This window comes from Phodopus roborovskii, unplaced genomic scaffold, assembly GCF_943737965.1.
Source record: "Phodopus roborovskii unplaced genomic scaffold, PHOROB, whole genome shotgun sequence".
NCBI lineage: Eukaryota > Metazoa > Chordata > Mammalia > Rodentia > Cricetidae > Phodopus > Phodopus roborovskii.
The window spans coordinates 7,479,622-7,505,556 of NW_026126525.1; the positions used below are offsets into that span (position 1 = coordinate 7,479,622).

General features: G+C 38.7%; 1 protein-coding gene across 1 annotated transcript in view; it reads left to right on the top strand.

Moving 5' to 3' along the window:
* Prkg2 (protein kinase cGMP-dependent 2) overlaps positions 1–25,935 on the top strand; it is an 87,598-nt gene that overhangs the window by 46,470 nt on the left and 15,193 nt on the right. The window contains exons 9-13 of the mRNA XM_051198394.1: positions 1,377–1,475; positions 2,638–2,791; positions 4,560–4,696; positions 7,131–7,220; positions 9,324–9,465. Coding sequence (XP_051054351.1) covers positions 1,377–1,475; positions 2,638–2,791; positions 4,560–4,696; positions 7,131–7,220; positions 9,324–9,465 — 622 coding nt within the window. The remainder of the gene's footprint in view (positions 1–1,376; positions 1,476–2,637; positions 2,792–4,559; positions 4,697–7,130; positions 7,221–9,323; positions 9,466–25,935) is intronic.

Here is a 25,935-nt window from a genome sequence, read left to right on the forward strand (position 1 = left end):
AATTGATGGAATTAAAACTCCTTAAAACTGGGCTTTTATAAGCAAGGAGAAACTGTAGAAGTCAATCTAGGGGAAATTAAACTGCAAAAGTCCAGGGCTGAGGAAATGCAAAATGTGTTTAGATAAAAGCCATTCTTGAATAGTGACTGTTGGGTGAAAAATATGTTAGTTCAATATCATCCCATGAGGAAATATGTTTTTTAATGAATATATATATACATATATATACATACATATATATATGTATATATATACACATTATATATACATATATGTATGTATATATATGTATATATATATATGTGTGTGTGTGTGTGTGTGTGTGTGTGTGTGTGTGTGTGTGTGTAGTATAATTACTCCAGAAGCCAGGAGAAAGTACTTGAGAGAAGAGAAGAATGGTCTTCATCCATAACCACATATATAGATAATGTTGCTCAGAATCCATGGAAAAAATGCAATAATTTTATGTTCTTTACAATGTGCAGGCTTATAATTTCAGAATATTAATTTACCCCTATGGCATATTGGGTTGAGAATATCCACCTGCCACAATGAAAGATGAAACATTATATGAATCAGGGGTGGGAAAGATGAACTGTAAGGTACAAGTAAGTTGATCTACAACCTAGATTTCTGGGACCTCTAGGGTTATGCACCTGTAGGTGACATCTCATTTCACTCTGGGAATTATTCTAGTTTTGATGATAAATAAAATGATGACTCTAGCTATGACTTATAGAATAGGTTAAGAACTTATAGCAATTCAAACACTATATGATCAAATTGATACTTGAAGTTTAATTTTTTTAGCACCTGTCCTATCAACCTATAATTAGCCTCAGGAACACAGAAACACATCATTCGTACACTGTGACTGCAGAGTCAGCATCTGGGATAGTCCTTGGCAAATGAGAAATGCTCACCAGGTGGTGACAAAAGGTACCATATTTACACTAAAACAGAGTAACAGAAAGTCTGTAGATCCTTATTTCTTCCACAGAAAATTTATAGATCCTTATTTCTTCCTCCCTATTTCACAATTTTAAACAAACTCTTTTGATTATAGTGCAAGAAGATATAGTTGTTACCTTTCTTATTTTGGAAATGCGAGGAAATATGTGAAATAACTGGAAGGTAATAAAAAAGGAGGGAGGGAGGTGGCGAGAGTCATCCTAGTCTTTTTGGCAGGGTCCAAGCCAGTGTGAGACCCTGTCCTAAGAGAAGGTGGATGGACAGTTCCTGAGTAATAACCCTCAAAGCAATGGCTGCCACACACTTGTGTATTCCCCCATATAAACAGAGAAATGGGAACGAAGAGTGTTAAACTGCCTTGATACCTTCACAACAGATCATTTTATTTTTATTATTTTATTTAGAACATTCAACCAAACTGTTGGGACCTTTGAAGAACTCCAAAAATACCTTGAGGGGTATGTGGCTAACCTGAACCGAGATGATGAAAAAAGGCATGCAAAGTAAGTGAGACACTTTTCTCTGCCAGCACCAACAGCTGTGATTTCCTGCAGAGTGGCTTTCTGTGAACCCTGCTAGAACATTCTAGGGACACCAGTTCAATGCAGGGTGGAGAGTTTTTAAGCCTCTAAGTAAAGCCTTTGAGTGTTGAGTATGGATTTGAGGGAGGAATTTTCTGGTAAAGGGAACACTTCAGATTTCCTTCAAAAGGCTGTGGTTACAGATGAAGAAAGAGGGTTATAGCTTGAAGTTTTTGAAAATTTTCAAGGATGTGTTTGTGAGGAGGGGGTTGAGTAGATCACTCCAAATCTAGTAATACTGATTGATTTTTTTAAAATTTATTTTCAGGGAACCTTTGTTAAATTATAATTACTCAATAAAACATTTAAGTTTTATTTGTGATGTTTCCGTGCTGAGACTTGAACCCAGAGCCCTATACTTTCACCATGGATATTCTCCATTCTGCTAAAACCCCAGACCTTATGACCTCACTGGTGAAAGACAAACTATGATCATGAGACAGGCTTCTAGAGAGGTACACTCAAAATTTCTAGAAAGACTAAATTTTAGTTAAAGTATTCAATCAATAATTTTCTGCAGGGTATTCATTCAGAATATTTTTGTGCCTGTGGCCTCTTATAGCAGTAGTTTATCCACATATAAATCAGAACATAAGCTTTAATTCAAAGATAAAATATGTATTTTACAAATAGCAATACTGAGATGTAAAGTGTACTTTCATGTTTTATGAAGCAGGTGTTCTGCATGAGACATGAAAAGCTTTGCTGACAAGCAGCAGAAATTCTTAGTGTGGCCTTCTGTGAGTAACAAAGGAAGTGACTGGTCTACTGCCTCCCTTCCTGGGTTATTTGTTAACAGCCTTTTGAGATATGTTTCAAATGCTACAAAACTCCCTCCATTTTCCTTCCTAGTGAATGTGTTTGACTTTTGTCTAGTCCTTACGTGTGATGCGTCCTGGATCCCATTGCTTTTCTCCCCAGATACAAGCAACCACATCCTTGTGAAGGTTAGGATAGTCTCTGCACTGATAGGCTGTGTTCCAGCTAGAAGTGGGCCCCGGGAGAATAGAATTTGCAAATGGCAGGGTAGCAGCATGGTGGCTCCACATGCAGCATATGTGTGACATCTCACCTCTCTCTTCAGGCGCTCTATGTCTAACTGGAAGCTGTCCAAAGCCCTTTCTCTGGAGATGATTCAGCTGAAAGAGAAGGTGGCCAGATTCTCCTCAACCTCCCCATTCCAGAACCTTGAGATTATTGCGACACTGGGCGTCGGTGGGTTCGGAAGAGTGGAGCTTGTAAGGGGTTTACGTTTCAAGCATCTGAGTGAAGCATTCTGATTTTTTGTTGTTTTGTTTTGTACTCCAGCTTATGTTGGAAGAATATGAGTTATCATTGCTACGTTAAAGTGTTCTGAACTGAAAGAAGTAAATATTTCCTTCTGTTTGTGCTCACAAATAGTAATTAGATGCTCTGCCAGTCTTCAGACATCATATCCTGTGATGATTATTTTTGATAGTAATTATTGGAGAATGTACCAAGTAACCACTCTGAAAGATTATGAAGTGTAAAAGACATATTTCCTAGCAACAAATCACATGTCCATAGATGTGTGCAATCATTATCTCTCTACACTAAAGTAAAAGGAGATCATGGTCCCAGAAATACCGTAGATGGAATCCTCAATATTCTAATCATATTCCTTAAGCAACTCTACCTCTGTGTCTGTGTTTGGCTTTCATTGCCCTATTTATGGGTTGTGTAAAACTTTACATCAGAGACAAAGGAAAGAAGGATGTTTGAAGAGCGGCCTTCTGTAGCGCTCAACAAGACAGCTGGGAGCTGCAACCTGATTTCAGCTATCGTCCACATCTCCACCTGTCTGTGCTTAATAATCAGCTCCCAAGAAATAGCAGAAGTCCTGCGTCAGATCAAGTGTTCTGAGGAAATTGCGCAATAGAAATCTGTGCTCTTGTTGGGTACAGATGGCTCTGAACCTGTGGCAATTACCAATCCCTTTTTTGCCCAGGCAATCTTTAACAACTCACTGTACAGTGACCTCCAGGCACTATGCCTTTCTTTGCCTGCAGGAAGTCTGGGCATGAACAGCTGTGGAATGCTACAATAGGCCCAACTAGTAGAGTTCATACCCATTCTAGACCTCACGTCTGATGGATGAAGGGAAAACACTTCCTAACAGTGTGAAGAATGTTGGCAATGTGACTTGTGCTCTATGCAGACATTGCTCTGTACTGGTATTTTCTACCACAAGAGAGCTAATGGATTGAATTAACAATGCCAAGATCTTCTTTCCTAGATAGTAACTACTGAAGCAGTAATTTCTCCACTTATTTAAAATATATAGATATTACCAATGGTAAATATGAACAAAATATGAGTTGCAGTAGTCATCTACATTTACTAACCAGTATTGTCTGCTTACACACTTTCATAACTATCAGAAAAAGTCTAGTTGGTTCAACCTTGATTTTCTTTGAGAAGGAGTTGTGATTTTTGCACACAGAGGAGCCCTCTCTTAGTGTCCCAGAGCGATTTCTACAACTATGGACATGTGTGTCTAAGTTTCAATCACCTGATGTGCTCTTTGAGTTTTGGAAATGTGTATAATACAATCAAGGAAATGAATTTCTACTTTTAATCAATTAAAATTTAAATGATTTTATGTAGGCTGCCCACAGATAGAGAACTTGATATGAGTTTCTTTGAAAATTAGAGGTGAATATCAAGAAATAAGAAGCCTTGGCAATTCTTATTAATGCTGTCCATGTTACACAATCAAAACTGTAAAAATTTCTTTCACTGAAATTTAACCAGATTTTTTTTTCTTATTTCAGTACAAAAATTTTAGAACAAAATTATATGAAGTATTTTGAAATGATTGGAAGTGTATAAAGTTCTTTAGAAATCAGTTATATAGGGATAAGTGGTTAAAAGCTTATGTAACCTTTAAATGTAAAACAATTTAACTTTCATTAGTCAACATGTTATAATCTACATTGCAAACTGTTGTAATACATAATTGCAAGTCTTTCATTTCTCACCTAGGTTAAAGTTAAAAATGAGAATGTTGCTTTTGCGATGAAATGCATAAGGAAGAAGCACATTGTCGACACGAAACAGCAGGAACATGTCTACTCTGAGAAGAGGATCCTGGAGGAGCTGTGTTCCCCGTTCATCGTGAAGTAAGTGAGCAGTTGGCATTCCAGGAAGCATTACTCTGAATTCCTATGAGATCTTGGGTAGGAGTTTCCAATTGCTTTTATTCTAGGAAAACATGCTAATGTGGCGTAAGCGTGTGTGTGTGCGTGTGCGTGTGTGTGTGTGTGCGCGCGTGTGTGTATGTGTCTGTATGTCTGTGTGTGTGTGTGTGTGTGTGTCTGTATGTCTCTCTCTCTCTCTCTCTCTGTGTGTGTGTGTGTGTGTGTGTGTGTGTGTGTGTCAGCTGTCATAGAATAGTTGGAGATAATTATTACATCCAAAGCTAATGTTGAATTCAGGAAGAAGGAAGCAAGAGCCCACAAGCTGCTGCTCAGTGTGGTTGTTAAACTTCTCCAGGGAGGATCATTTGGGTACACACATTTGCCAAAGAACAAAGCTACAAAGTGACCGTCTCTTAATAGTTATTCCTTTTTTTCTCTGTACTTATTATCAGCGTGGAAGAGATGCTATCTAGGCCATCACCCTCTTCCCTTGGGTATTCACAAGCTACACATATAAGCCAGTTTCAATTTTCATTTACTTTTTAATGATACCCAAGTGTAGTTTCAGTGACGTCTTGTGATGTGCAGCCCATGGGAAAGACTAGTTGCCTTGAGAGAATCTTCCCACTCATCCGTAAGCCCACGCTCAGTTTTCATGATTAAAAAATAAGACTGATTTCAGGCAATGCTGACAATATTCATGCAATTATGTTTATATTTTTTCAGAATTCCCTTTTAAAATTGCTATTCACTAATGAACGGTGATGGGCAGCTTAAGGGTTGTATTCATTTTTACAACACCAGCTTTTTACAAAGTTCCTGACATGCAGGATGGCAGTAATAATTTTTAGAATAATATCAGGGAGACATTTACTGTGCCGTGAGATACACATGGAAAGTGTAATGTGAGGAACTCAGGTTTAGACAGGGATGGCAGTGAGATGACCATGTTTACATCACTGGTCTTTTATGAGGAATTGAATCAGGAATGTACGGGTGTATTTTCCAATAAATGCTTATCAACAGTAATTTATAAATAATTTATAGTCAACATATAACCTGATTAATTTACATGTAAAATGAGGAGCTGCAGTTGTATAACTCATAGGGAAATAGGTGTCATGTGTGGCATCCAGCCTGGGCTATAGTTCTGGAGCCTATGCTCTCAAAGTCTTTTCATTTTCTAACTGGCCTGGCACTAAATATATGGTCTAGGATAACCCTGAACTCACGACATCTTCTTGCTCCTGAGAGCTAGGATTACAAATGTTTGCCACCATGTTTAACCCCTAGAGAGACCCCCCCCCCTCCTGAAGTTTCTGTGTCTGTGTGTGAGCTGGTAGATCTCCTGGCTGTTTCCATGTGGGTGTGATGCTGGTGAGAAAGGGGACTGTGACTTCTTTTTCCCCCTCCTTTACCCCTCTTCCTCCCCTCTTATTCTTCCTTACTTATTTTTATTTTATGTGTGTGAGTAATGTGTACCATGGGTACAAGGATGGCCATGAAGGCCAAAGAGAGTGATGGGTACCCTGGAGCTGGCATTATAAATGACTATGAGCTGCCATGTGGGTGATGGGAACTGAATGAGGTCAGCAAGTGCCGAACCATCTCTCCACTCCCCCAACCCCCCACCACACAGGTTCTTCTTGAACTATAAATACCAGAAAATGTTTTCACCCAAGCGTTGAATGTGGTGCACTGCCCAGGCATACTGCTTGAGGTCTGGGGCCCTCTTACCCCAGCTTCGAGTATGGAGGCCTGCTAAGCACAATGGCTCCTTCCTTCTACGGCATTGTTTTTAATGATCTGAACCACTTTACTCACCATCCTCTTTCCAGGGTCACCCAAGGGCAGCAGAGCTCTGCAGAGGTGGGCCTTTGTTGACACTAGATCACACAGCAGCTAGCCCCCTCACCCAGGCTGCTTCCCACCCCTAGGTGTCTTTGCCAGGTCATTTCCACTGGCCTGATGACTTATAGGTCTTTGTCCCTGAGTCTCTTTCCAAGACTAGCTAACCAGTTAGAGGACATTCACCATGAATGGAATGAACTGTTATGCAAGGCACATATTAAAGTGATGCATTCATAGGCCTGTGGCTTTGGGGAGGAAGGAGAGGCCCTATTTGATAGCAGGAGAATGAGCTACTTTAGGATGAAGATGGCCTTGGCGGGCTCAAGGATGATAACACTTTGACAGTGAATTGGAGATGCAGACGTTCAGTCTCTTCTAAGTACAGGATAAGGCAGGAGATCCAAGGAAATAGGAATGGCCAAAGAGAGGTTTGGTAGAAGCAAACACCTGTGCAGCTGTTGGATATATGTGGGGAAATGGGAGGCATTTTTCCAAATGTTGCTGAAGTAACTTAATCAATTAAAGAGGTTAGAACCTAATCAAATGTTTTCATCTGTCTCCACAGATTATATCGTACTTTCAAGGACAATAAATATGTGTATATGCTTCTGGAGGCCTGCTTAGGCGGGGAGCTGTGGAGTATATTAAGGGACAGGTAATGAAAATAAATCTGTAAGCCATAGTTCTTATCAACTCATGTCTGGGGTGGGCTGAGCTATAAGGATGGTTCTAGGGCACTATTACAGAAGATATTGTTGCTACATATATCAAGGTAGGAATCTGTGTGTTTTGCTAGCTAACACTACAACACTATCATAGAGAAATTCTGAGTTTACTAACTTCCTAGTATATGGACTGAAGGCTCCAGACATAGAGCATATGTGAGCTGGTTGAGATCACATGGATTATAGGAGACAGATCCTGTGTGTAACTCAGATTAAAGATTCTAAAACAGGCTGTGATGGGGAGTGACTGGGTCTGCTCTCAAACAGAGCAAAGTGGGATGCCCACAAAAGTTTGCTTTTGTTAAAGAAATGGTGCTTATATAGTCATAATCACAGATGAGCACTATGCAACTTCTATGTAGAAGGCACAATGGTGAAAGTTTGGAAGTTTCCTGGATGATATAGAATTTTCTGTGTAAAAGGCTATAAGAGTACAAACTTTAGTAATGTGATGAGTTTATGTAATAAAGGTGGGTGATGTTAAAATATTGCACTAATAAGAAAGCTAAACAATTGCAGAGAAGCTACACATTTGTAAGTCAGTGGTAAATCGGGGGACACACTGAGAAGGGCAGAGAGGTGAGGAGAGACAAAGCAGGGAAGATGTGGACCAGGAGCAGCAGGAGGGAATATTTACTGTATTAGAGCAAGGGAGTTGGTGACAGGCAAGCCTTTGCACATTCTTCTCTGACGCAGTGGCTCTCATCCCTGGCTGCAGGGCACAATTGCATGGGGAGCTTTTGTGAACCAAAAATGTATCCTGACACCATTTGTTAAGATCCATTTTACTGGGGTGGGGCCCAGTAAATCATTCATTTAAATACTTCTCAGTGCACTTATGGCTAAGATCCACTGAGCTAGACATGTAAGTAAATGAATGTTGTGTTAAGACCATCTGGGATTGGAATTGGAAGAACCATGAAAATGAAGGAGACCTTCAGGATTCCTGAAGAAGTGTTAGCATAGTGCATCTTTGTTTCAGTGACTAATTCTGCTTAGAGTGTTCCTGCCACCTAGTAGGCACTGTGCTCACCCCAAGGGCAACCCTGGTAAGTAGTAGCAAGTCCATCTTTGAGGCATAGCTCTCCAGTCTTTGGAAACTTCGGTAACTTACCTGAGCATGCAGAGAGTATAGGACGCTGAGTTTTTAGGAATCAAACTTTCTCTCCAAAGTCACATCTTTTGATTATAAAATGTGAGGAATCACTACCACATTTTTCCAAGAAATTGATGTATAAAATTTGATAGCATCCTCACATGGAGTAACTCTAATGAAAGATCAATGAGAGGCCAACAGGAAGTGCTATGGCCGGCTTTTTCTAGGAGTTACTGGTTTATGCTGAGTAGATAAGAATGGACGTGATCATTGGAACCATTTTTAGTCAAGTGATAAATTATGTAAGTCTTGGTCAAGTTTTTCATCGAAGCAGTTGCACATCTCCAGGATATGCCACAGATGTCTAAGTCTTCCTGTTTTGTATGTTCATGTGTGAGTACCAGAAAGAAATGCATAAATGTAGGCTTGTTTTACTGAAATTGTTATGGTTTTTGTAAAGTGTTCCCATCAATTTCTTTATGATCTGTGTACATAGCTATCATCACATAAAATATATTTTAATGTTAGTGATATAAAGAAAACCCATTGTCATAGTCTGGGGGATGGCTCAGGAGGCAAATTGCTAGTATACATGAATTGGGACCTGAATTTGAGTCCTCACAACTATGTAAAGCTAAGCTCCAGTGCTCCTCCTGTGAGATGATGATGGGTAATTCCTGGAAGCTTGGTGGCTAGCTAGCATGATGCACATAGTAGTAACCAACAAAAATACACTTTATCAAATAAGGGGTAAGTCAAGCATTGACACCTGATTCCCATAGGTGCACCATAACACACATGCACACACTCACACACACACACACACACACACACACACACACACACACACACACGTAAATTTTATAATGCAATTTAGATGCCTAGAACAGCACCAAAGACATATTCAGAGTATTAAAAAAAAACAATACTATTGCAGAGGCAGCTTTGATGAACCCACCTCCAAATTCTGTGTCGCCTGTGTGACAGAAGCCTTTGATTATCTGCATCGACTAGGCATTATCTACAGAGACCTGAAGCCAGAAAACTTAATTTTGGATGCTGACGGCTACCTTAAATTGGTAAGGCAAGTTTTCTTACAGTATCATGTGGAATATTTCTACCACAAAGTTGTGCTATAGTTGCAATCTCTTTTTAGTTTTGGTGCAGCTGCTGTTTTCACTCGGGGGATGCAGCCCTTGAATATTCCTTGCTTGATACAGTGAGCAATGCTATAGATATAGTCTATTTAAATGTTTACTTTATGTGGATTGCCTGCAGGTGTGTGTGTTTGTGTGTGTGTGTGTGTGTGTGTGTGTGAGTGTGTGTGTGAGTGCATGTGTGCACTGCCTTCACACCTTGTGCCTGCAGAGCCAGAAGAGAGTATCAAATACCCTGGAAGTGCAGTTACAGGTGTGAGCTACCCTGTGGGTGCTAGGAACTGGTCCTCTGCAAATCAGCCAGTGCTCTTCATCTCTGAGCCCTTTCACCAGTAACTCTCATTGAAGATTCAAGTCATGAAATGCCTTTAGAATTGTTAGTATTGTTTAATCATTTTCACTGCCTTGGGAAGAATAAAGAAGTGTGATTTCTGTCTCAAGGTATCCCCTTTCTAAATAGGGAGAGGAGGAAACATTGGTAGCGATTGTGAAATCTTTCTAGTTGTTCTAATAAGCAGTGAATGTTCAGAATCTCTGAGACTAGGCTCAATGAGGATCAGATTTCCTTGCTGTCTATGTCTGAAGTCCATTAATTCCCCAAAGGAATCCTTTGAACATCACACAAATAACATAAAAAGATACCACACAAACTTTTTCCAATGAGAACCTAGTAGAACTTGATGGTCAAACTGAGGGAAAATCAAGGCATTTTGGACCTCAGGATGGGAAGTAAGGCAGTTTCCTGGAGTCTATTTGCATAGCTCACTGAATATATCAGGCTTTATCTGAACTTAACACTTACAAAGACATTGTTACCTCAGGGTTTTGATGTAAGAAAATATTATTTACTGATCAATTACCATATGCAAATGCTATGTTAAAACTTTCACAGTGAATCTATTCAATAATGTATAAGAGGTTTAATTGGTATAATTGTGAAACTTAGTCAAAGTGATTACATTTGTTATGTTTAATTTCTAAGAAATCTTTCCTATGAAGTAAAATAAGAGCCTTTTCATGTGAAACCTGGCTCATTTCCAAGAAACATTTTGATCCATTCAAGCTTTAGTCTGTCCATGAAAGACAGCTTTCAGAACTGGTGCAGTACAAACACAAGGCTTCAATCACTTCTCTTCGTCACAATTCTCACAATTCCTACATTGACTGTGCCTCCCACAGCCCTTCAGGGAAACTCTGGAATATTCTAGAAGAAACAAAACTCTCGTGAGGACTGCAGACTGTTTATTAAATTCATCTCTTACTTTTTGTAGCTATTTTTTTCTCCAAAACCTCAAATAGTATATCAAATATTTATAGGGATAAAGGGCAGAGTCTCCCCTATTTGCTATCATTATCTAGCCTCATCATTTATTTATCAGTCAACAAAATAAACAGTTAGTGATTTTAGTTATTTAAAAAGTGTTGAATTTTCAATTGCCAATTACGTTTAACACTAAATATTGTGAATTACTATTGCTTTGAAATTCTCAGAAATACCAGATGAGACATGAGAAAGAGCATTAGTGATGAATAACTGTGTTTATTAGACAACACAGAAGTTTCTGTGGGACTGGGACGAAGATACGTAGTGGTGGGTGGTGTCAAACACTGCAGGACTCCAACTTACAACAATTGTGACACATGGGCAAAACCCCAGGTTAAGTCTTCAGAGCCAATATTGAAGCTGCTGCCTTGCATGGACCAGCAAGTCTAAATGACCTAGCCATGTGATTTAGTAGTTGTGCCATTGAGGAATGAAAAACCTAACTTCGATCTGGGCATTGTGGGAAAGTGAGCCAGAGAACTCCATACAGTGGCAAGGACCACACAGGCTAAACAAATATCATACTTACAAAGATAGTATAGGCAAACATATATTCTTTTCTCATCGCTAGCTCATGGCAGAGGGGTGGAAGAAGTCTCCTCTAAGAATTCTTGGCCACAAGCTGCTCTTAATGGAAAAATCCAAGCAAAACTTTAAATGAAAACGGATCCATGCTGGAACTATGCCCATGTTCCTAAGCATTACTGCATATTCTTTTTAAAATAATACACTGTCAACTCAGGACACAAAGAACTCCTGGAGGTGAAATTCCAGGAAAGACAAGCTAATGTTAAAAATACATTAATAATAAATGTATGAGGGGAAAAAAAAACATACTAACTACTGGTTGCCAAAATATAAGGAGCCAAAGTAGATGTATAAGTGCCATGGGGCTTTCAAAAAGAGATCTAAGAAGACTGGAGAAAGACCTACCAGATAAAATGTCGACTGAGAAAATGAGACTATAATAATTAATTAAATATACAACGAAAGTTTTTTGTTAAGGGTAGCTTGCATTGGACCATCCTGATGCACCTAATTTATGTACAAAGTATGAAGGCTCTGGAGAACATTAAAAAAATAGATAAATACCTAAGCCTTGATAAAGGGCATTCTGCTAGGTGAGGCCCACATTTGAAAATGGCTGCATAGGTGTTTACTGAGAACATGCCTCAGTGGATAAGGAGTTAGGATTAAACCTTTAGTTAACATCTTACCCAATGAGTGACACTGGAACTCTTCCATTAGATGAAGAGGAAGAAGAGATGATCCCATCTTAGAATATTAACATTGTAATAGGTTTCAGGAAATGCAATAAACAAAGGAAAGGCCCAAATTAGAAAATCAAATGAGTCACTTCTCATTTGAATACACCGTGAATTTTTATTTATTATTTTATTTTTATTATTCATTGTATTTATTTAATATTATTTCAAGAAGTCTAAAGAATCCATCAAAGAAGTACTCAGAATGGGTGAGTTAGCCACTGAGGGAAAAAATTAATAAACAAGTAAAATTTCCTTTTTTACAGAGTAATGATAAAAACTCATAAATGAAATAAAATAACACAACATTGAAGTTATAAAATATTATGTGAAAATAATATCACCATTGTGAATTAATAATGAAATAAGTTATATAAAGATATATAATAGCTGTTCACTGAAAGTCATAGAATATTAATACAAATAATGATATGGCATTGCATACTATGTTCTTGATTTGTAGAAAGTAATAGAGTACAAAGCAAGATTGTCCAGGTTGATTTGTAGATTCAATGTCAGTGCAATCAATATCTAAGCAGACACATTTTAGAAATGGAGAATGGTTTTCTAATATTTACAATGCAAGCATAGAATGTTAAGAAGAAATTTTTAACTACTTTGTAAAAGAAGAGCAACACACAAAACAATACACTTTCAGGTGTCAAAACCTTATTACAAATCTATAGTCTCCATAGTGATGTGACATTGGTGTAAGAGAGCTCACAGATGGGCGTGCACATTAGTGAGAGGATGAGGCTGTCCCTTCCTAAGGACACCGATGGGACAACTGGAGAACAGCCACATGTGAAAGAACTAAAAAACTGAGAATATTCTGACCTTATACTGTGTGCAACAAGAAAGAAGTATCATGCCATCACAGCCTGGGGTAGACACAGCTTTTCTAGAAAGCAAATAGTATGAATATTAAAAGAGAAAAGGCTTCATTAGACTCATAAATGTCAGAAAATACTGATTATTGGTACAATGCTGCCAAGAAGGTGTGATATAAACCGGGAGAAATATTATTCTTCATTTGTATAACAGTGAGTGTGTGTCTAGAATATACAAAAAAAAAAAAAAAAAAAAAAACTTCCTAAACTCATCAATAATAAGAAAAGAGCAGCTTTTTTTTTTTTTTTAATAGTCCAAACCTTGAAATCACATTTCATTAAAACAGGCATGGGAGGGATCACTTAGCTCTATTCAGTCATCAAGAAAATTCAGTGTAAAGCCACAAAGCAACACCGTTTCATAGCCACTACAATTAATATATTGACAAATATAAAAAAATGTTGCTGAGGATATCCCTACACTTTGCTGGTGTGAGAAGAAAAGAGCAATCCATCCTGAAGTACGGCTGGCCAATTTCTTTCAGAGCAGAATATCAGCCAGGTATAGGAAACAATCACACTTGACATCCTGTTGTGAAATGTATTACGTATGATTGTTCAAAAGCACATTTGTTCCTAACAGCTCTCAGAGTAGAATTAGCCCAAATATCCATCTTCAAGTGTACATACTTCTATTCAGTCATAAACCCAGCAGTAAATTATTCTTGGGCATACAAAGGGATGGATGAGTTACTGCAGGCAGCAACTGTGTTGATCAAAGAAGCTACAAGCAAGAGTACTTTCTCCATGATCACACCAATCAAAGTTCTAGAATAGATGGCAAAAACTCAATAATTGTCTCAATGTCTGTGGGGGAAGAAACCCGTAGGAATTTCCCTGCATAGTGGGAATGCCTGTTTCCTGTGGTGGCGACTACAGTTGTAGCTTAATCTGAATCAAATCCAGTGGATCACACACCAAAAAGAAGTGTGTTTTATCACCTGTAAATTATTGGTCTGTTAGAATAATGTATTTGGAATGCTAAATATAAAATTGTCACAAAAAGAGAAATCAGAGAAAGTTGGCTAATTACAGAGAATGTAACAGAGACTTAAAAACTGAAAATAAAATAAAATTGAAGAAATTTACAGTGAGAAAAAAGTTTGATTAGTGTACAATACAAAAACAATACAGAGACTGGGGTTAAAAGAAGTATTAAGCAAGCAAACAAATAACAACAAAAACCAAAGCAAACAACTAGGTAAAAGGCAGCTGGTGCCAAGCCTGGTGACAGACATGAATTTTATCCCCAGGATAAATTAAATGAGAGAACTGGTTCCTGCAAGTTACCCTCTGACATTTGTACGCACATATATAGCTGCACACATGCATGTATACACACTTCTACATACAGAGACAGAGGAAGACAGAGAGATGGAGACAAAAAGGACTGACAGAGAGTAAATAAATATATTTTTTAAACTTTGTAAAGAAACAATAGCTGAAAAATTTCCACCCACACACTCATACACACATATCACATACACAAATATCACAGTATTACACACATGCACAAACATACAAGTGGATTATGGGATAAAGAACACCAGCAGATCTACACTAGGGAAAATTGTACTTGTTTGCTCTCCTATTTTTTGCATGTCAATCTAAAATGAGTCTAAAGCAATAGTAATTGTGACCTAATGGGCTCTGTGAGTTGGTCTTTGGGAGTGGATTGGTTAGGGTATTAGCTGTTTTCATTTTTTTGTTGTAATAAGCACCTAGCAAAAGCAACAAGAGTGGGAAATGATTTATTTCCATGCATAGTTAGAGAGAACAATCTACTGTGATGGGAAGTCCTGGAAGGGAGAGTTTGAGGCATCTGGTCACATTACACCCACAGTTAGGAAGCAAAGAACAGTGACCAGTCTTGATCATCTCCCTGTCCCTTTGTTAATGTCCAGAAGTTTAGATGGATTGTCTGTCCCATGTTAGTTAACCCAATCCCATGTTAGTTAACCCAATCAAGATAAACCTCACAAACCTGTTCAGATGCTAACCCAATCTAAATAACCCCTGACAAGTGTGCTCAGAGGCGTGCCTCCTGGATAACTGTCTTGTCAGGCTGACAATCAGTAGTAACCATGACATGATTCAGTGTCACTTGTGAAGCTCTAGTTAAAAAAATGGCTGGGGTAATGGTCACTTGAAGAATTGCAGTTTGGATAGGGTAGAGGATCTGATCTATTGTGACTCTCAAATTGGTGCTGGTTGTATGTTGGAGGTCTTAATTCTCCACACGAACCTCTTCATAGGACTGGTTATGTGTCTCTATGGTACATCACACAGCTTCCAACAGTGTTATCTAGGTGTCTTTGGACAGGCTCCTTGCCTTATAAGGCCTGCTCCTTGATGCCACACGTCAGAACTACACTGTATTCTTTTGATCACACAGAGCCAGCCTGGTATTCCGTAGGAGGGGAACCTCTAAATTCCAGAGCAAGTGGATCATCAGAGCTCCTTGGATGCTGGCTATTGTAGTAGGGAAGTGAGAATTTAAACAAAGAAAGTCTTAAAAGGGAAAAAGCAGGTAGGTGTAAATGGAAAGATATAAAGGGAGGAAATGTCAAGGAGGAGGGTGGACCTTTCAGTTGATATCTTACCAGTGACAAAAGAAGCCAAACTGCAGTGGAATATCATGCTAAAAAAGCTAAGCAAGAATAATCGACAAACCTCAATTATAAGCCCAGAGAAACCACCTTTCAGGAAGGGTGCAATGGTGCAATGACATCTTTAGACAACAATGACAGGTGATTCCTACATAAAAAGGCTACGATTATGGAAGGTTAAAAAAAAAAAAAAAAAAAAAGAGCCTCCATCCCCCAGAGAGTGCAAAGCAGCAAGGAATGATGACTACAGAACAGTGGTAAATCTGTGATTCATTAAAAATTACAGTATAAATCAGTCGTGTATCACATTAAACGAGAAATGCTGATTAACTCCACAGCAGCACCATAGACACTTAAAGTAGGAGTCACTAAATAAAAAGAGGGGGATAAAATGTCATCTTCAAAGAAGGCAGCAAAAGTAGGAAAGGCTGGAGGGTGGGGAGAGAGCATGAACTAAGAAATTGGAGACACACCCAAGACAGGTAAATGAACCTAACTCTCTAGACTAAGACAAAAGTATTGTCAGATAAAAGTATAAAATAAAAGTCAGCTATATAGTGTTTGAATAGAAAGACAAACTATGGGGTGCGAGAAGCTGAAAAACCTAAGGATGAGAAAGGGTATGTCTGGGAAATATTGAGTCAGCTCAAAAGCAGGTTTCGCCTGAAGATAAGGACAGACCGGATGATGAGAGGTCATAGAAAAAGCCTGTTTCTTGTTTTTATTTACTTATTTTCTTTATAAGATGCTTCAAAAATAAGCTGCAGAATAGCAGGATTGGGAGACATGAACAGTTACAGGCATTTTAATACAGCACTCAGAAATTGATAGAACATTTGGATCACAGATTGCTAAAGCATTAGAAAATAATGTGTACAACACAGTTAATAAACTTGATCTAATGGGCTTATGGAACATTGTTCCCAAAAGGTGTAGAAAGCACATGAGCAAAATTTTAGTAGATACTGGGCCATTAAGCAAGCTTTAGTAGAGAAAAAATTAGGGTTTGGGCTGTTGGCTGGAAGCCCCCAAAAACTACATTGACTGAGGGCTCCTGGGATGGTTGAAAGGACTGGGAAGGGTGTGAATACCTCGTGGCAGCACACCAGAAATCACAAGGGCCTTGTAAAGGTGACCTTGGCCCCACTTGCATGTATATATTGTGTGTGTACACATGCATATGTATTTATGTATGTATGTATGTATTTCTCCTTCATCCCCTGCAATGATCAATGGGAAGTTAGACATCTAATGAAGGCAAGTAAGAAAGAACTTTTCATTGGGAAAGTAAGACAGAAATTCTGAGGAAAAAATAGGCAAGGTAATAGAAAAGCTTAGATGTTGGGCTGTGTATCTTAGACGATCATGAAAATGTGCCCATGGCTGGTAACTACAGATGTAATGTCTGTGGCAAAGAATGCTGACCTGATTCTGTTCTTCTTCAGTCGTGAGTGAGATGACCTTTCATTCTGTTGTTTTGTTTGTTTCATTGAGTTGTTCCAAGTCAGATTCTACCTGGGCCCAAGTTGTCTTCACCAGAAAACATTCTGGGTACAGATTAAAGAGATAAAGGATCATGAATATTCTCGCCCATGTCTCTCCCCTGGCCATGCCGTAATTTCTTTAATATTGTGTCACTTTCCTGCCAATGGAAGCTAATGAAAGCAAAAGTGCTAAGAAACCCTCATGTGGTTCTCATGGGTGAATAATTCGAACCAGTTTTGAAATGTATTATGCTATTTAAAGTTTAAGTAAAACTGTTCTTTGAGTAAAGAGAGGTTGTATGATAACTATGATAACTACCCTCCTTGAGGCTGCTCAGGAGAAATGTGGTTGTGATCTGGTAGTTCTCAGATGTCACCCATAATTAAATATGATTGGTGTGTGTGATTGGTGGAGTTAACTCCTGAGAAGTACACCTGAACTGAACATCCTGTCAGCCTGTGTTTTGCACAGGTGTGGCAATAGAGTAGTTTAATTTTCTTAGAGTCTTACACAAGAAAATGAAAAATGTCCTCAATGTTCACATATTTGCTGGTTTTTTTTTTTTTTTTTTTATGATCCATAAGTTTCTTTCTACTCTGAGGCAGCTTGTAACAGCAACCGTACCAGTGCATTCACTGTTAGACCCAGTATGGTGTTTAAAATGAATGGATGAATGAATGAATGAATGAAACAGAAGTAGTGTGTGACTGTAATTATCAGAGTTTCCCAAGGCCTTGGTTAATCTGTTCTACATAGAGATTTCCAGGCCAGCTAGTGTCACATAGTAAGACCTTGTCTCAAAAAACCTGAACAACAAACAACTACAAGGCCAATACAGCAACTTCAATCTCACTTTCAATGTGCAGTTATTATTCATTGGCCTTGACATAGTTAAAGTAGAAATCAACAAATCATCTGGGTGGGGTTTTAAAGATGCTAAAATAACTTATTAGTCAGTGGGAAAAAAGGATAATAATTGAAAGAAGGGAGAGCATACACTATAAACATCACATGTGAGGAGAAAATTAGAAATAACTAGAAGGGTTAAAAAGTAAGAAAATAGAAAAAAAAAATTACCAGTGAACCACTATCCAACTTTAGAAATTAAAATGATGGAAAACAATAACAACAACAAAAGACAATGAAATTAAAGGGGGAGATGAGCATATTTTTATTAAATAAGTAGAATATTCATAGCTAAAGCTAATTATCTGAATATGTTGATAAAATTTACAACTACTCTTTGTCGGTTACTTTTCTATTGATGATATAAAACACTGTGTGCAGGATAACTTACGAAAGAAAGCATTTAATTTGGAGGCATACAGTTTCTGAGGGTTAGAGACCTTGGGTGCAGAGCAAAGGCGTGGTGGCAGGGGACAGCAGAGAACCTCCATCTTGATTTACAAGCTGGAGGCACAGAGAAGAGAGACTGAGAAATGTGTGGATCTTTTGAAACTCCCCCCCCCCCCATGCGTGCCCAGTGATTCACCTCCTCCATTTCCTTCATCCTTCCTAAACAGTTCTACCAGCTGGGGACCAATAGTCTAAGAGAGCCATTCTTATTCAAACCACCACAGCCCACCCCTGGCTCCCCTAGGCTTCTAGCCATGAGTTAATGCAAAATGCATTTAGTCTGACTTCAAAAGTCCCCATAGTCTATCAGTCTCATCACAGTTTACAATTCCAACGTCTCTTCTGAGACTCAAGGCAACTTCTCAATTGTGACGCCCTGTGAAATTACATACTTAAACAGTGGTGCAGAATATACATGACTATTATAAAAGAGGAGGATGGAGGCTAAGTGAAGAAATACTGAACCAAAGCAAGACTGAAACCCAGCCCGGAAATCTCCAAATCCCGTAACAGCATCAGAGGGCTTAGATGGATCCTCTTCTTCTGCTCTGCCTGTCTTTGGCTGGTTCCTCTTCCTGCATACAGCTCTCCATGGCAAATGGCTCTGGCATCTCCAACATTAATTCTGGGGTCTTCAGTGCAATGTAGGCTTCATCTTCACAGCTTCATACCATGACTGCTCAGGGCCTCCCTCAATGCAGGGATTCCTCTGCCACACATCTGTCCTCAGTGGCTCTCAGTAACCGCACAGGAAGATCCTACAACCCCTTTACTTGTATATCTTTCATGACCCTAAAGTTAGAACTGCATAGACAGCACTTCCAAATTTGGGTACCCACTTTCAGGGGAGGCTGATTCCATAGGAGCACACTTGCAAAAGTTTTCCTTCACTGACACTTTGCAGAAACACAAAACACCCTGGGTCTTTACAAGTTGAAGTCTTAGCTGATGGGGGTCTTGCCTGAGAACCCCACCCCCAACCACACCACACACACACACACACACACACACACACACACACACACACACACAATTCTACTATGAGGCCTTTCGTTACTCTTCTCATCCCTTTGAGTACACACCTTGGTTCCAACATTGAACACCAGGCTCCCTTCAAACAGTAAGGTTTGCATTTCTTTTCTCCTTGCCTGCTCTTTTTCATGGTAGGCCTGCATAAGAGGGATGACTCATTGTGAAAGATGTAGCATATGCAGAGTAGAGTGGGATGAGAGGGAGGGAAGCAAAGGGGACAGAGGCAATGCAGGAGGCAGTAATGACAGAGAGTCTCTCCAGATTCCCGTGAGCTACAAACTCACAGATTCAGAAAGCCTGGCGTGTGCAGTGTCTGCACATGAGTAAAGTGGAATGACAACAATAATGTCATTATTGGGACTCTCTTATTATATTTGTGAATGACATTCTTCCATTTGAATGTTTGCATTAAGGCGTAATAGTGCCTGCTCTCAGACCACATGGATTAAACTAGAAGTCAGCAGCAGAAAGATAACTCATTCAGTGCAAACAATAAACTTACATATAATATTTGGGTATCTGTGGGTTTTTTCCTTGTCGCTGCGATAAAATAAAAACCCAGCATATTCTAATTTATGTAATATTCCCCAGAGCAGTGTTTATAGAGAAGCATAAAACATTGAACACTCATACTATAAATGGAGAAGGATCAAAAATCAACCACATATATTCCTGACTGAGGGAATAGCAAACAAAAACATAAGCAAAACATTATATTCGGAGTGACTGGAAGATAACCAAAAATCATTACAATTGAAAACAAAACCCAAAGAGAAAATCAGTTAAAAAAAAAAAAAGACAGATTATTAGTATTACAAATGTAGGAAAAGATACTGTGCATACTGATATGGTAATAGAGTAACTCTGTCAATAGCCCACAGGGCCAATAGCTTATTTGAAACAGGCAAATTCTCTGAAAGGCATTACCTTCCAAATGTTACATGGGAAGAAATAAAACATAAATAAGCTGACACCTGATAAAGGATCAAAGGTGATCTGTCTGGCAAAGTTAATCTTAAAATGCAACAAACAAAACAACAAGAAAAAAAATATAGAACCTAGTAGTGGAAAAATGGTATCAATAACCCACCCTACATAACACACATAGGGAACTGACACCATGCATAAAACTAGGTCAAAATCAATCACATAAATATTACATAGTAACTCACTCCTAGAAAATAATACAGGGGAGTACCTGGATGATCTCAAGAATGGTAGTGACCTTTTAGGTACATTTGGGAGAGAAAATAGATTATCTAGACTTCATTGAAATTAAAAGGAACCGATCTGTTAAAGACAGGCCAAAGTCCAGGGGGGAAAAAAAATTAAGAGACGTATCTGATAAGGGACCATTGTAAAAAAGAGATGTGCAAATGTTTAAAGCAAAATAATAAGCAACTTGATTAAACAGATTAACAAGATCTATGGACTACCTACCACAGGAAATTTACAGATGGGAAAGAGGCATGTGAGAAATACAAAATCATAGATGGTTGCAGAGTTAAACACTAAACCAGTACTCTACCACCACATGTGTGTCAGTGGTTAAAGTGCGGAACAAAGACAACACCAAGTGCTGAAGAATGTGGCTTGTCAGGAGTTCCCATTCAGCCTGGAATAATGCCAGTGGCATGGCTGCTTTGGAACACAGTGCGCTAGTTTCTTATCAAACTAAGCATACATTGACCAGCTGTGCATTGAGCTTACTGAAAAGAGCTGGAAACTATGATTACTTAAAGACCTGGACATAAATGTTTATAGCTTTACCATAATTGCTGAATCTTGGGAGCAACGAGGATGTCATTCCGTGAGTTTATGGGTTTATCACAGAACTGAACAGTGGATAATCTGTTAAATGCAGGTTATGGAAAATTATTCAGTGCTAAAAACAAGTGAATTCTCAAATCACGAAAGAACCTGGTGGAAACTTTAAATGCTGTTACAAAGCAAAATGAAGGCATTCTAGAAATGTTTCATGTTGCATTATTTAAACTATAAGACATTTTATAAAATGAAAAGCTACTGGAGACAGTAGGAACATCAGTAATTGTTAAGATGCAGGGTGTGGGAGAGGCATGAGGATGGCTAGTTTTATGACAGTAAAATTGCTCAGTATTGCATATGGTAGAAATATGGAATTATATATTTTTCCAAGCCTATGAATTATACATCAATTGTGGGCCCTAATGTAAAGAAGGGACATTTGGGGAGGTTGGTGTGTCAATATGGGTTCATCAGTTGCAAAAGAATACCCTGTTCTGCTGTGGGACATTGACAGTGAGAGGGGCTGAGCATGATGGGAACAGGAGAAAACTCGGTCGTACCCCTTTCAGTTTCACTGGCTAATCTACAAGACAATAAAGGCTTAAAATTAAAATATACATATTAAAAATCATTCTCAGCAATTTAAGATAGAAACAATTTTATAATGAACTCAAAAGCTCTGGCAGAAAAACAGACTACATTAGTAGACTTCTCTATTCATGTGCTAAGAATCTCCTGGAAAACTAGAAAAAAAAATCATTTTCAATCTAGTAAGAGGTACCTAACATAATCTAAAGCATGTATGTATGTATGTATGTTTGATAAAGTATTAACAGTATTATCTTAAAAATCTTAAAACCTTATAATCTGCACAGGTTCCAACCAGACAAAATCCCAGCACTAGGAAGGGGAAGTGGACACAACCTGAAGGTCATTTGTAATTGATACCCCACTGGGAAAGGGAAAATCAGTTTCTTCCAATAGAATACCACAGGGTCTATCAGGCACACTCTAGGGTCCTATGCTGGGAGTACTTGACCAACTCAAAACAGACATCATATTTATTTGTATGTGCTTTTGATGTTATGTTTTGAGGTATTTTTTAAAAATCGTATCTCTTTCTTTCTACTTTGTTTTGATTTTTGATTTTTTGTTTTGGAGAGAATGAAGTTGAGTGGGAAGAGCTGTGGGAGTGGAAAACATATAATCAAATTATGTCATGTGAAAAAAGGTATAAAAATTTTAAGAGCATTATTCTATTCATTATTTTACTATATGTTCTATCCAATGCAGTAATATGTAAACACATTGAAAAGATGCATCCAAAGAACTTACCAGATGAGATGACTCATTGTTTAAAAAAAATATCCAAATTTTATAAATTAGACTTTACAGTTAAAGGGAGAATTTCCAGTATGGTTGTAGGAGGTAAGAGTCTTAATACATAGTATATTTTCAGGTAACAAGAAACAGAGTAAGTAGAGATACAAATACCACTTATAAAATGTGAAAACATAATGTATCTAGGTCCATGTATAATAAAATGTTTAACAGCTTTATTGAGAAACTTTCAAGGTTTTTTTAGAAAGATATTAAAAGACCTAAATTAATTAATAGAGAGTGTGACTCATTCTCTCTTCTTAAAGAGCCAGACAGCTTATCGTAGCCCTCTTTCTGGCTCATTGTGACCAAGTAACATAATTGTCATTCATGAAATAATAGCAAACCCACTCACAAGTCTGGCTCATAAGTGTATTGTGAAGTGGGTCTCTGTACTCTTTCTGGCTTGTTGTCAACAAACACAGACATTTGATTTGGCAGAGCCATCAAATTTGAAGTCTGTGCCCCAGAATCATTGTTTCAAGATCCACTTATGTCCCAGGGAAATCCATCATGTAAGAATTAATTAATGTACTGTTAAGACTTTAATATCCCCTGGTTCTAATTATGTAGTGGCCAGCATTACTTATCCCAACTTAGACAGACATATCATGTTTAAAAACAGGAAGACTCCTCATCCTTGAAGAAGTACTCTATAAACTGATCTGCAGTTCAGATATGCTCCTAATGAAATTTCCATAGTGCTGTTCATAATGCTTGCCAAGCAGATGCTAGGAATTTATGTTAGAATACCCAAGTGCCCAGAATAGCCAAGGCATTTATGAGACCCAATAAGGAAACTCAGGTAGAAAGAAATTGTCTCCTCAGTTATGTGAGCTGATTATAGCGCTACTCCTTAGCAGCAGAGGAAGGGCAAGTTGGAACTGTAGTGGTTTTATCCTTACAGATAGTAAAAGGGTGTTAATTAAACCGTGGTACAAGGCAGCAGCAAGCACAAGTAGACTTCATTGTTTCGTAAATTCACCATCATGGGTTTGAGCGACAAAAATTGTTGCCCAAAATTGGTATAATAAGATTGATCTAAAGATTAAAAACTAGAGGCTGTATTATATTTGTGATAGTGAGTGTGTAGGAAAGTTAGAAATGAATGGAGACATTTGATAACTGTATGCATTAGACAGAGTGTGGGTTGTCACTGGGCCACATGCAAGAACACACAGATGGGACTTTCCCTCTCAGTTCTCCTCTTGTGACTGAGCTGGGGTGGTGCCAGGCCTTTAGATTCCCATGCATTTGTATGACATTTTTTTAATGCATCAAGAATTTCCTAATGTATAACATGAAAATAACCACTGGCCCCAACCATTTTCTATAGATACAGCATTGCTACTAACTTATTAGGTGACTGTTGAGCTTGTGCCACATGCGCTGCTTCTCCTTTAAATATCTTCTGCATCAATGCACCTGCTACACAAAACTTATCTTTGAATGCTGGATGGGGTCTTGCATCATGCAAATGTGCATGGTGGCTTTTCTGACCAAATTATATCTTACTTAAATGGACTTTAACAGTTAATCACCGTTTTTCCGCGTAACAAGCACAAGTTGAACACCCACCACATTCCAAAGACAGCTGACTATGATATGGATATATGAGGACTGTCCTCAAGGGGCTAGGTTTAATGATCCAGTTAGAACCTGTTACCCAAAGGCATGTGACCCCGGAAGGAGAGGGGAATAGGTTCTGTGATTCAGGGAAGCCTTCAAGGAGACGGTGTTGAGAGAGGACCCTCGAGGGATTTTCCTAGTTTGCCTTTGTGAATAGTATCTTTTCCTTTATCCTGCCAACTCAGTGTCCTGAGTATTCCGGTCTAGGAGGGGCAATTTCATAAAAGGCTCCTGTGCTCCTACCTCTGCCTCTCCCCCTGCCACTGAGGGAAAGAGGCCACTGCTATCCACTGGAGAAGGATGTTAACCAACGGTGGGAGTTGTCAGAAATACAGAGACTCCATTTTCCCTTGTCTAGCCCGAGGCAGAGAAGGTGCCCTAGAAATGCCATATAAATACTTTTTTGGAATGTTATGTCTCCATGAGTCATCTGCCTTAATTAGACTAGTCATTTTGTGCCCATTTCTTATATGAATGAGCCAATAGCTGAGAAATTTGCTACCCCAGAGAGAAACTTCTGAGGAAAGAAAAAGATCATTGCTGCTGGACACAGCTTTAAGAAGCTGCATGCTGAGTTTTCTGTTTCGGAATGATGCAGTCATGGCTCCAGCTTTGGAAGTATCTCAGATCCTTCTAGTTTATTTTAGCCATTAGAAATATGTTTGAAAGCTCCTGGCTCAACGTAAGCCATCCTTAGTAGTGTAAAATTTAATGCAGACTGTTAAAAACTTGTGTATAGCTTTTCTTGAGATCTCCATAGCCTGCTTTTGCTTTTGTTTTTGTTTTCAAGCAGAATTTGAAAATAAAAGGAGAGGTGTCAGCTTTCTTCTCCCGGTGATCCCTTGAGGGTATAGATCATCATACCCTTTCTTCCAAAGGTCTTTCGGTGGTTTACAAACCCATGTTGCTCCTTATGCCCTTTCTGCCTCCCCTACCTCCATGTATCATGGTCCAGTCGCATTGACCTTGGCAGGCCTTGGATTGAACACCCGTGTTGGATGCTTACGTCTTTGTGATTTCTCTTCCTCCTGGCAGGACCCTGTTCCTCAGATATATCAGAAGTCTCTCTGATTTTACTCATATTTCTGTTCAAATCTGATCAAATACTGCCTCATTAAAGTGTGTTTTCCTGGTCCCCTTATTTCAAGAGCACTTCATCTTTTTCTCTGCACCTGAATCTTCACAATCCTCACAGCTTGCCTTATCATGTGGCATGGTATCATTTTTATGGTACATTGCCATGCTCATTTTTTCTTCTTTCTGGTATAAGCTCCTTGAGAACTGGAGCCTTGTGTGTGTCCTGGTCCTTGCCATAGGATGATGTTCACTGAGTGTCACAGAATAAAGAGGAACTTAGCTTTCTGCTGCCTAGAGGAAAGGGATCAAGGCTCCTTGGTGTAGCCTTGGTGCTGAAATGAGTAGGGGAACCTGCTTCATATAGAAAATACACAGAGTCTGTGTATTTGGGGCAGGGCCTAGGCTCTTCCCCATGTGTCCAGGCTGAGAAAGCATCCCTCCATGTGGGATGGGCTCCTGAACTGGGATTGACATGTAAAACAACCTTGTTTCAAATTTTAATAAAAAAAAGGGGAAAAAATAAGAAAAAAACCCAAGAAAACAAAAATAAACAAACAAACAAAAAAGCCAAACAAGCA